Source organism: Lissotriton helveticus, chromosome 6 (genome assembly GCF_964261635.1).
Source record: "Lissotriton helveticus chromosome 6, aLisHel1.1, whole genome shotgun sequence".
NCBI classification, from domain to species: domain Eukaryota; kingdom Metazoa; phylum Chordata; class Amphibia; order Caudata; family Salamandridae; genus Lissotriton; species Lissotriton helveticus.
Window position 1 is genome coordinate 1332458180 of NC_136067.1, and position 12560 is coordinate 1332470739.

General features: G+C 43.5%; 1 protein-coding gene across 1 annotated transcript in view; it reads left to right on the top strand.

Moving 5' to 3' along the window:
• Positions 1-10043: 10043 nt before the first annotated feature.
• The window catches only part of LOC144761727 (cystatin-like), a 97302-nt gene continuing 94785 nt past the window's right edge, over positions 10044-12560 (top strand). Inside the window, exon 1 of the mRNA XM_078646981.1 lies at positions 10044-10360. Coding sequence (XP_078503107.1) covers positions 10145-10360 — 216 coding nt within the window. The 5' untranslated portion in view covers positions 10044-10144. The remainder of the gene's footprint in view (positions 10361-12560) is intronic.

The following is a 12560-nucleotide window of genomic DNA, read 5'->3' on the forward strand; positions in this document are numbered from 1 at the left end:
TCTCAGTAAAGTACTAGCAATCAACAAAATCAAAGTTATCATGTCTTGTTTTCCTCATGTTTCTTTCACAATTGATTAGTATGCTAGAGAGTCTCAATTTTTTACAACTATATACATTATATACAGTTTTATGTTATAACAGAAGTCCATATTTGACGCATTTGCATTTTCATTGTCCAATTCTTTATATATATATATATATATATATATATATATATATATTACCTACTGGCGGTCGCCAGTAGGTATATATAGTTAGGATTTTTTCTCTATGGGTTTTTTGAAAATTCTATGTCTAATAACTTTGCCGTTTGTGGACGGAATTGGCAGAAATTTTCAGGAAAATGGCACATTTTGTGTCTGAGCAGCCTTTGAAAATTTGGGGGGGGTTCGTCAAGGGGGGGCCGAGAAAAAAGGGGGGTCCCAAAACGTGTTTTTAACATTGAGTTTTCCATAGGGCGGTTGGCCTCACTTTTAGCCCGAACGGCTGAATGGATTTGCACGAAACTTGGCAAAATTGTAGGGACTGGTAGCCCGATGTGCCTTTTGTAGGTCTCAATATATGTGCTCCAGTGGATTTTGAGAAATTAACGTTTAAAAAAAGATATATATCTGTAACAGCGGACCGGGCAGCGTCCCAGGACGCGTACTTTTCGCGCAACGGAGCTTTGTGAAGCGAAGCTGATTGGTTCTCTGGCGTCTGTCAACATTCCAAAAAGTCCGTAGCGGCCGCCATCTTGTCTCTCGGTAGGATCGAGAGACAAGAGGAGGCCAAAGCGAAGGGGCAAATGACCATAAGGGGGAATAGTAGATCCTCGCTGACCCCCTACGTTTGATGTGGAGGTTTTAAAAGGGCCCCGCGGGGCAAAAAAAAAACAAAATAATAATAATCGAACGGCTGAATGGATTTGCACGAAACTTGGCAAAATATTAGGGACTGGTAGCCCGATGTGCCTTTGCTAGGTCTCAATATATGTGCTCCAGTGGATTTTGAGAAATTAACGTTAAAAAAAAGATATATATCTGTAACAGCGCACCGCTTCGCGTACTTTTCGCGTTACGGAGCTTTGCGAAGCGAAGCTGATTGGCTCTCCGGTGTCTGTAAACATTCCAAACAGTACGTAGCGGCTGCCATCTTGTCTCTCGGTAGGATCGAGAGACAAGAGGAGGCCAAAGCGAAGGGGCAAATGACCATAAGGGGGCATAGTAGATCCTCGCTGACCCCCTAGGTTTGATGTGGAGGTTTTAAAAGGGCCCCGCGGGGCAAAAAAAAAAAATAATAATAATAATCGAACGGCTGAATGGATTTGCACGAAACTTGGTAAAATATTAGGGACTGGTAGCCCGATGTGCCTTTGCTATGTCTCAATATATGTGCTTCAGTGCATTTTGAGAAATTAACGTTCAAAAACAAGATATATATCTGTAACAGCGCTCCGCTTCGCGGAGATAAAATTATATCTGTATTACCTAGCTGTTGCTAACACCAGTTAGCGACGGCTAGTAGGAGATAGCGACCATCTTGGGTCCCACTTTGCATGTGAGTGATATTTATCACTAATGACATGCAAAGTGGGCATGCCAAGATGTTAGCGACTGGAAACAGTCGCTAACATCGCTATCTCCTATTATCAACTTTTGGAAATATTCGAGATAAGCGCGAATATCTCCAAAAAGTAACAGCTGCCCTGAGCAGTTCTTAGCCATGTTATCCAATGGGAGGTGGATAACATGGCTAAGAGCATTAGCTCGGTAATGCATGAATATCGCTGAGTTTTCAGCGATATTAATGCATTGCGGTCGTTTTTTATCGTATTTGCGATAAACCTTGATAATAGCAATGTTTATCTGCGATAATTTCTGACGGTAAAAAAATCTTTGCAATGCATCGTTAGGGATAAATATCGCTTAACTTTGGTAATATGCCCCAACATCTGTTAACGTTCGATTCGAAGGAAATCAGGAAGTGTTGAAAAACATTGTCTGCGCCATCTTGTCTTTTTTCAAATGCCACACTTTTGTCGTGCACGGCAGCCATTTTAGATGCCTTGACCAGACCCACTCTGTGCACGCTGTCGATCCTTAGCATGGCTCCCCACCCTCGCAAGCATCTCACCCAGGCAGTGGTCACCCCCGCTCTCTGTCTTATGCATGGGTAATAAACCTCCCCCCATCTGCGCTGCTCTTCCCTGAGAATCACACCCTGTGCCCGCCCGACACCTCCCTTTCGCCCTATTCACTACCGCACCCTCTGACACTCCTTTTCCTCTGTGTCCGATTGTCCAGGCCGGTCCTAGGCTATCAGCTAGCCCTGCAGATGTAGTTTATGGCCACAGCTGTAAAGAATCACCCCTCTTCAAAGGAGTTATAGTAGATCAAGGCCCACACTCGATGAGATCCGTCACAGCAGAAGCGTTGCTATTATCTGAAAACCATCCTGTATTGTGATTGGGGAGGGGACCGAGCGTGAAGCGGAAGATTCCAGGGATGACTCTTTGTACATCAAAGTTTTTACAATTATGTGTCACATTAAAAATATATAGCACTCCGACAAAGTAGTAAGATTATAAAACTTTAATAATTTATAAATATATACAAGAAAACAAAAATAGTAATAACATATAAACATTTTTAGGGAAAAACAACGAAGAAGCGGTCGGCTGTGCGAATAGTCCCAACGCAGCACAACGTCCAGATTTCCGGCGGGGGGTGGGTCATCAGTAGCAAACTGTTGTGCGAATAGTTCCAAGGCAGCAGAACGCGCCGAAATCTAGATGACACGAAAGTGATGTCTAGTAAGTTGCCACCCAGCAAATAACGGCGTGGGGCGTCGCGGGGGGTGGGTCATCAGTAGCAAACTGTTGTGCGAATAGTTCCAAGGCAACAGAACGATGGCACCAAGGTGATGTCCAGTAAGTTGCCGCACTGGTTTTGGTATCCTACAATGCTGCTCCGAATAACGGCGTGGGGCGCCCCGGGGGAGGCGGCGTGAACGGGCCTCTCCAGGTGGAGTCTCATCTGTTTTAGTGGGGCGCCCCTTTACCGTTTCAGTTGCCATTCCGTCCGCTTTTGGTCCACTGTGTCAAAATCCGCCATTCAGCTGAGTTGCGCCCACTCTTGCGGTGCAGCGATAGGCGGCTGCCACAGGACTCTCAAAATGGCGGCAGGCTCTTTCCTTTTTGGGCGTGGTCCACTGAAATGGCCCTGGGACACCTTGGAAATCGGACGCTTGTCTGCTAGGTCTTGGACCCCATTCTCGAAAGCGTCCCCTCCGCCTTGAGAATTCATCAAAAGTTTTGGGGGCCCCGACTCCTGCAGGCTTCTGGTGGGGAGCGGCTGCCATGATTGCTCGCGGAATGACCACGACGGAGCTACGAGATGGTGGTGCTCTCATGCTGACGCCAGTTTAGTCTGAAACATCCAGAAACAAGGTGGGGCTTTCATCGTTTGGGGGAAAAAAAAAGTTTTCATCCAATGAAAAGTGTTGTTTTTAGGTCATATGATCAAGCCTTCCATCATTAGGAAACCAAAAGTAAAATGAACCAATGAAAAGTTTTATAAACAAGTCACATGACCTGTTATGCGGCATAGGGTATAAAATGCGGAGAAAATACGTTGGCACGTGAGGCGGCGTCAGTAGCGGACTGATGTGCGAATAGGCCGAAGGCAATACAACGCGCCAAGATCCGGATGGCACCGAGGTGGTGTCCAGCAAGTTGCAGCACTGGTGTGGCCATCCTACAATGCTGAAAGTCGGCGTGGGGCGCCCCGTTGGCCTGTGAGTTTGCGTCAGTAGTGGACCGATGTGCGAATAGGCCGAAGGCAGCACAACGCGCCAAGATCCGGATGGCACCGAGGTGGTGTCTAGTAAGTTGTCGCACTTCTGTGGCCATCCTACAATGTTGAAAGTCGGCGTGGGGCGCCCCGTTGGCCTGTGAGATGGCGTCAGTAGCGGACCGATGTGCGAATGGGGCCAAAGGCAGCGCAACAATATTTTCTGACTGACACCACAAGGCGCTGAGATGCCAAGATCCGGATGGCACCGAGGTGATGTCTAAGTTGCGGACTGATGTGCGAATGGGGCCAAAGGCAGCGTAACAATATTTTTTGTATGGAAGATACCACTAGGCGCTGAGATGCCAAGATCCGGATGGCACCGAGGTGGTGTCTAGCAAGTTGTGGCACTGGTGTGGCCATCGTACAATGGTAAAAGTCGGCGTGGGGCGCCCTGTTGGCCTGTGAGATGGTGTCAGTAGCGGACTGATGTGTGAATGGGGCCAAAGGCAGCGCAACAATATTTTCTACTATATTTTCGGAGTAGAAGACACCACAAGGCGCTGAGATGCCAAGATCCGGATGGCACCGAGGTGATGTGTAAGTTGCGGACGGATGTGCGAATGGGGCCAAAGGCAGCTCAACAATATTTTCTGAAGAGAATACACCACAAGGCGCTGAGATGCCAAGATCCGGATGGCACCGAGGTGATGTCTAAGTTGCGGACCGATGTGCGAATGGGGCCAAAGGTAGCGTAACAAGATTTTCTGTATGGAAGATACCACTAGGCGTTGAGATGCCAAGATTCGGATGGCACCGAGGTGATGTCTAGGAAGTTGTGCCACTGGTGTGGCCATCGTACAATGGTAAAAGTCGGCGTGGGGCGCCCTATTGGCCTGTGAGATGGTGTCAGTAGCGGACTGATGTGCGAATGGGGCCAAAGGCAGCGCAACAATATTTTCTGACTGACACCACAAGGCGCTGAGATGCCAAGATCCGGATGGCATCGAGGTGATGTCTAAGTTGCGGACTGATGTGCGAATGGGGCCAAAGGCAGCGTAACAATATTTTCTGTATGGAAGATACCACTAGGCGTTGAGATGCCAAGATTCGGATGGCACCGAGGTGATGTCTAGCAAGTTGGTGTGGTCATCCTACAATGCTGAAACTCGGCGTGGGTCACCCCATTAGCCTGTGAGATGGCGTCAGTAGCGGACCGATGTGCGAATAGGCCGAAGGCAGCACAACGCGCCAAGATCCGGATGTAACCGTGGTGGTTTCATAGTTGAGAGGCACTTCATCTGCAGTGGGGCGCCGAGATCCGGATGGCACCGAGGTGATGTCTAGCAAGTTGCTGTACTTGTGTGGTCATCCTACAATGCTGAAACTCGGCGTGGGTCGCCCCATTAGCCTGTGAGATAGCTGTTCTTTGGATTTGGGCCTGGTCCACTAAAATGGCCCTGGGACACCTAAGAACTCGAACGCTCGATTTTTTTTCCTTTCCTGTACATGCAAAAAAAGGTAAATGCCCGGTATGTTACACGCTTCATCTGCCACGATGAACTCTCCAGAGGAACCGAAAAAATATATAGTTGTGGTAACTATACCATGCATCGTCATATGGAGAGGTGGCACCAATTAATTATAGTGCTGCATAAAAGAGAGATTTGGAGGAGAACCCCTGACCTGCTAGTACATTCATCAAAGAAGTGGCACTGAGAGCTTCAGAGGCAAGGGAAACGGTCCCAAATATTTAGAAGAACTTTGGAAAGATTAAAATGACATGTTTATATTGTGGTAAATTAATTTCATGTGGGCAGATGAGTGTTACTCTAATAAATACAGCATATGAACATCATCATAGTCGATGGTTGGTAGAGACATTTTGACTATATCCTGGACCTGCCCGTCCTCGCCCAAAATGGCGCCGGAATAAATGGGACTCGTAACTCCTTGTTGTGTACTGGTTGCAGAACCTTGAAATCACGAGATACGTATGCAGTTTTGAAGCACATGGCGGGCGGGGACGAGAATTGATTGAATATTTCGACATCCCTATTGATATTAAGTTCTGATGTGTTATTGATTACTGTACTGTTGAAAATTCGAATTAACGTCACCCATGGTACTTGCCCGCAAATGTATATCTAGATAATTTTATTGTAACTGGCCCTGTCGTATTTTAATTATAAAATGTACGTCCACCGATTCCGTAACTGTTAGACACCTTAGTTTTTGCAACCTAATGGCCCGCCCGTTACGTTCCTCTACAGTGTAAATGTCTATTCATCATATACGATTACAGTTTGCTCCGTGGCAGGCCCACGTGGTTATAGGCTCGTATTTGTATAATGAAATTTTCACAATAAAGGTTTTTAAAAGAAAACATGGTAGTAGTGTATACATTGGTAAAGTTTTTAATAATAGTCACTGTTTTAGAATCATTAAAAGGCAAGTGAAATAAAGCAGACCAATTACATGAAGGGTAAAAGGTATAATACGAAGGAACGCAGTAAAGATAAATGGTCAAGGGCTGTTGTGTTTTCTATTCCTGCAACATAAAGTGATCGATAAGAATCTCATATTCAGGCGTATCGGCGACTAAGACAGCAGGTCGACCCTCTTTTGCTCAACGGCTCCGTCATGGGACGAAGAAACGCTCTTTTTCTCGAAAAAAGAATATATTTTACTTGCAGGACAGTTGTAAAATTTCCGGGAAAGTACATTAGCCTGGAACATTATAACATATATTTAAGAGAAAATAATGTTCGGAAGTAATTAAAAGCGTAATTTTTAGGTGATATGACCAAGGCTTTCATCATTAGAATAAGAAAAGTAAAATGAACCAATGAAAAGTTTTATTAACAAGTCACATGACTTGTTATGCTTACGTTACGCGCTGCGCGCCCCGGATGACTTCCGGATGCGCTAACGCGGCACGTCATATGACGCATTACGCGACAACGCAGGTCCAGAATATAGTCAAAATGTCTCCACCAACCAGCGGTCGAAACACAACCCCTTTCAGCAGGCTAAATAGTTCTGTTAAATGACAACAGAAAGGACAGGCAACAAGAACCATCAGTCAAAGAGGGGAGGGCTAGTTCTTCTCTACCGGGTTACATTGGGGCGCTACCGGAACTGATCGAATTGGTAGTCTACAGTGTTTCTGGATGTTTCAGACCGAAGCTGGGGTTAGCATGAGAGCAGCACCATTTCGTAGCTCCGTTGTGGCCATTCCGCAACCAATCATGGCAGCCGCTCTTTATCGTTATTTTGGGCGGGGTGGGTGGCGGAGCCGAGCTGTTTTGCAGCCATCATTGTGTGGAGTTCAGTTCATCTCACTAGTTTTGTATTTGTCATGAGGGGTTGTTCCTAATGTTTCTATTTTAGCGAGGTCAAAAAGAGATCCCATTAGTGGCCTACTGATTTTGCTCGATTCCTTTTCTTTTTTTTTACACGATTTTTCGTTATCTGCAAAGACTAAACAGAGTATTGCGACTCTGTGTTTGTTTGTAAATAGAGAATGAACCAAAGAGAACTAATTCTAAAACAGTAAATACTTGGATAACAATCAATCAAATGGAGAGAGAAGCAGGCACGACGGATTACAACGGGGGCAAAGGCCTGCGTTAACTACCTTTCACTATCTGCAAAGAGAGAGTACTCCTAATAGAAATGAGGGGGGGGGGGCACCATTCAAAGCAGATCAGTGTGCATAAACACGAAAATGTTTTCACTTACCACGTACTTGACATTCGACAGCTTATGATATTTGCTATTAAAAAACCATTGAAATTCACTGAAAAAACCATAGGTTATAGACCATATATAGTTAGGAATTAGCATTTACAAAACCTTGAAAATTCACTGAAAAAACCATAGGTTATACACCATGTATAGTTAGGAATTAGCATTTAAAAAACCTTATTTTACTCACACAAAACCATTGAAATTCCATATATAGTTAGTTGCACTAACTATATATCGCGCACCCGCAATCCACTGCTGATCATGTCACATATTACATCATTCATGACATGGTCAGTGACATCACTGATGACATCACTGATGACATCTCAAATGACATCACTGATGAGATCACTGATGACATCTCATTTGACATCAATGACCACATCACTGATGATATCATTCATGTGACAATACAATGCATCTCCTCACGTTTTAATATAACCTCTGTTTCACCCAGTGTTAAATACAGAGTATAATTTTTGAAACCATTGACACACCAATACTAGTTACTACATACGTACTCACTGATTCCTACGTCTACACACACATTCACTCATTCACCCATACAATCATTCATACATACAATCACTCATCTTTACAACACTATCATATGCACTCATACACCTATACAGACACTTACACTCTGCCACTCATCCATGGAGTTACTCACACACCTAGTCAGTCCTGTAAAGAATCAATCACACTTCCATTTTCTTGTCTATACAGTTAAACATAGAGCACCTTACATTTTCAAACATATACTAACACATACTTACTTTCTTATACAATCATTGATACAAGTACACATTGATCTGCACAGAGTCACACACCTCCCAGCCAGCCACACACACACTCAGTCTCCTATACAAATACTTGGACAATCAATCAATAACCCATATAGTTAATCATATAGCTACTGATCAACACATGCAGCAGTTTACAGAACAACAGACATAATGATGCACAAATTAAGACAGTTTACTCACTAACCCATGCACTCAGTGAGACACATTTAATCACTCACTCATACATTCAGTCATGCACCTACTAAATCCTTCGTCCAGACACTTATACATCTACTCATTCTTCAATATGTAAAACATATTTAAACTTTACAGAAACACACAGTCACTGGATGATGTCATCAGTGATCTCATCAGTGATGTCATTTGAGATGTCATCAGTGATGTCATCAGTGATGTCATTTGAGATGTCATCAGTGATGTCATTTGAGATGTCATCAGTGATGTCATCAGTGATGTCACTGACCATGTCATGAATGATGTAATATGTGACATGATCAGCAGTGGATTGCGGGTGCGCGATATATAGTTAGTGCAACTAACTATATATGGAATTTCAATGGTTTTGTGTGAGTAAAATAAGGTTTTTTAAATGCTAATTCCTAACTATATATGGTGTATAACCTATGGTTTTTTCAGTGAATATATATATATATATATATATATATATATATATATATATATATATATATATATATATATATATATATATACATATATATATCCAACTACTTTCTGTTTCTCCAGCGCGGCACCACAGAAATAACGGACCACCAGGCAGCATAGAGTATCGGGTAGGTTTATTATCCCTCCTTTTCACTCAAAAATCTTTGCTTTCTAGGTAAATTAGAGTGGCATCACACGTTCCCTTTTCAGCCCAAGGTCCCTCACATTCTATGACCGGCCATGGTGAGAGAACAAAGCGTTGGGGTCACATTAGTGACAACAATACACTATGTAACCAATGCCTTTTCCTTTAATAACCGTGGCCTCTGAAAGACGCCATTAGATCAGGGGTTATTGCCACGTTGTTACTAAGACCTGCTGGTGACGTTGGACGCTTAGGGACAACAACACAAAGTTGCTGGGCAAGTAATAACACTTCCTCGTCCAAGCTGTCCGCGAGAATAAAAATGAACAGAGTACGGTCATGAAGTTCCAAGCCGGGCACTTATTCCAGGAACCAGCAAACATTGTAAGTCAATAGGGCTGACCGCCTACTTCTCAAACCAATGGATGAGCGACAGTAAAGTGCGCAACAACTCTGAAGCCAAGGCTATATTTTCGCTCACATTATCGAGTCACAGCTGGTACAAAATGATTTTTGAATTACACATAGAGGCTTGATTACCCAGAACAAAGTGCACTATTTTTTAAACACGTTTTTGGTTTCCTCTCTGCGGCGCAACAGCTGGAAGCAGATGTTCAGGATACAATAACATGGAACAAGACTGTGAGATTCTGCAGACTCCAGGCCCTCAGCCCAACGCGATTCTGCAGCTGCTGGCCTCTCTCTTAGATAACATTCCGTGATGAACATTCCAGGTTTTTTTTTACATTTCCATAAACACTGAGCAGATGACTCGTGGCCTACAGAGTGAGGAAATGGTGGAAATTATCGCAACGATTCCACAGACTTTGCCAAAAATACATCTTGTGCTTTTTTTTTTTAATCTTACACAATAAGTGGGAGGAAGTGGGCAAGCTTTGCAAGCACAGGGGTTGAAAATCTCGACGAACATCTTGCAAAAGTCTGTGCACGGAGCTGGGAAGGAGAGCAAAGGACGCAGGGAAGCCTCAAGGAAACCGAGAAGATGCTTGGCGCGTGGCAGGTCTCCATACTGGCCATTGTGGTCCTGGGCACCTCAGTACCTGCGGTCAGCAGTGGTAAACCGGGAGGCTGGTTTGACGTGGATCCACAGGACAAGGGGCTCCAGAAGGCCCTCACCTTTGCCATGCAAGAGTACAACGAGGGCAGCAACGACATGTACAGAAGGCAAATCATGACCATTACCAAAGCCAGGAAGCAGGTAAGCACATTGGGTAGTGGAGGGGTTGGGTGCTTGGGTTAAGTGATGGTGCACTTGCCTTCTTTGTTGTACACACTTGTTTTTGGTGATCCATATTCATCAGGGTTTGTGCTTGTGATATAGAACTATGAAGAATGTATTGCTGCATACATGGACACATAGAAATTAAAATATAAAAAGTAAATAATTAGGTATTTTAGGTATACGCCACATCCCTTTGTGAAAGGGTCAGACTTGTCATGATTCAAGTGTGACCATTATCACAGTACATCGAAGTGAGCTCCAGAGCTGGATTTCAGTGTCCCAGGCTAAATTATATTTTACTACATGGGCACTCCCTTTTGCCTTGCAACCAAGTAATTTCGAGACCTTTGTTGTAACCTGGCTCACTCTTCAGTTTAGTCTTGGTGTCATCCAAAGGCTGCTGCATACAGGGGCTTTAAGATATACAAACCCTGACTAAAGTTAATTGGGCAATGTTTCATAGGGCATTCCGATTGTGTGTTGATGTTATGCTGTGTGTGTCGAACACAAGATTTCATAGCTTAAAGCTTATTTCATAATGGCTCCTGATGTTTAACATGAAAGTGAAATTAGGTCGATCCAGATAAGAATAATTGTAATGTGATGCTGGATGGGTAGGTGTGCCAAATGACTTGGCCGTTTTTTGTTGAGCTGTTTGGTAGATTGTCCATGCCAGCCTGTGTAGTTTGTTTTTAAGAGACTGTCATTGCTAAATAATATTATATGTATAATGGGCGGTGCATCTAGTTGAAATGTTTAGCTGACTTTATTTGAATGGCTCAAGGATCCATATCTGGAAGGTGAGCGAAAGACTCTAATTCAATTAGCTGTGCTTTACTAACTAAGGTATACATAACATGTCCCATTATAATGCAGTGGGTAATTTTAAACAGATACCACTAATACAGGCAAATCTAGGACTGCCTATTGCTGTGGTAATACAAGTAATCGAATGCACACATTTTGGGGTATGTTGAACATGTGGTAACAGTGTGGCACCACTTATTTCTGTGGGTGATTTTCGGGCTTGTTTGACTTGACAAATTCCACCAAGTTGGATCTGGTGGATTTGTCCTAGATAGAATCTGCAGTAATAAAGTGTGCGGTGAAGCCACATGATGTATTACTTCATGCTTCATAATAGAGATTTGGACTAAAATTCCTATTTTCACCCAAATCATTGTCAACCACCTACGTCACTGAGGCTTTTTGTTACATCTGCTGAACCTTTCTGAGCACAGAAATATATAGGGCTTATAGGTTCTCTAAAAATACGCGAAATCCAGACATAAAAAATGAGTTGCTGCTTATAATGATTTTTTCATCTCGCTACCACCATGCATCAATTCATACGTAGAAATCAAATGAAAAAAAATGGACATAAAGAAAACCTATGTATTTCTGAAATGTGAACAAGATACTGAGTTGTGGGGCAGTGGTTATTAGCACACCTCTGCATTTGCGGTTACCCATACTATCACATGATCCAGATGGCATTTTGAGCTAATTATGTTCTTTTTTGCACACTAGCATACTTTTGAACCCAAAAAGCACAGAAGGCCAATTAGTACTTACAGATGTTCTACTATCCTCGGTTTCCCACATTTCTCCCAATATAAACAGTGCCACACATGTATCTGTGCCGAGCGCCCGCAACACAGAGCACCTCATATTGTGACATGGAGACATCACATTTCACCTAGCAAAATCAATTGCTTTTTTTTTACTATCTAGGTAGGTGTGGAATTTAGGCCCTATCTCAGCCGCCTCCCAAGGACACCTACAAAGCTTAGACATTTCGGAAAACTAGACATCCAGGGAGTAAAGGATGGTGACACACCTGTTGATCCCACAATATTGTCTTACCCATAAGGCCTAGGAAACATCAACCTTTGGCTAAAAACACACTTTTTCCTCACATTTCTCAGAGAGAAATTTCTGGAAGCTGCTGGAAGTTACAACATTCCTATCACCTAGCTTTCTTTCACTTCTCCTCATAAAAATTATTCCTTACTAGTGTGGCTGGTCCTAGTGTCTGGGACAGAAAATGCCCAATAACACAAAGTGGAGATATCAAAAAGTCTCATTGAAAAACAAACGTTTGGTAATGTGGGTACTCGGGCTCCGCCACCACCCAGAGACACCTACCAAACCCAACTATTTCTGAAGACTAAGT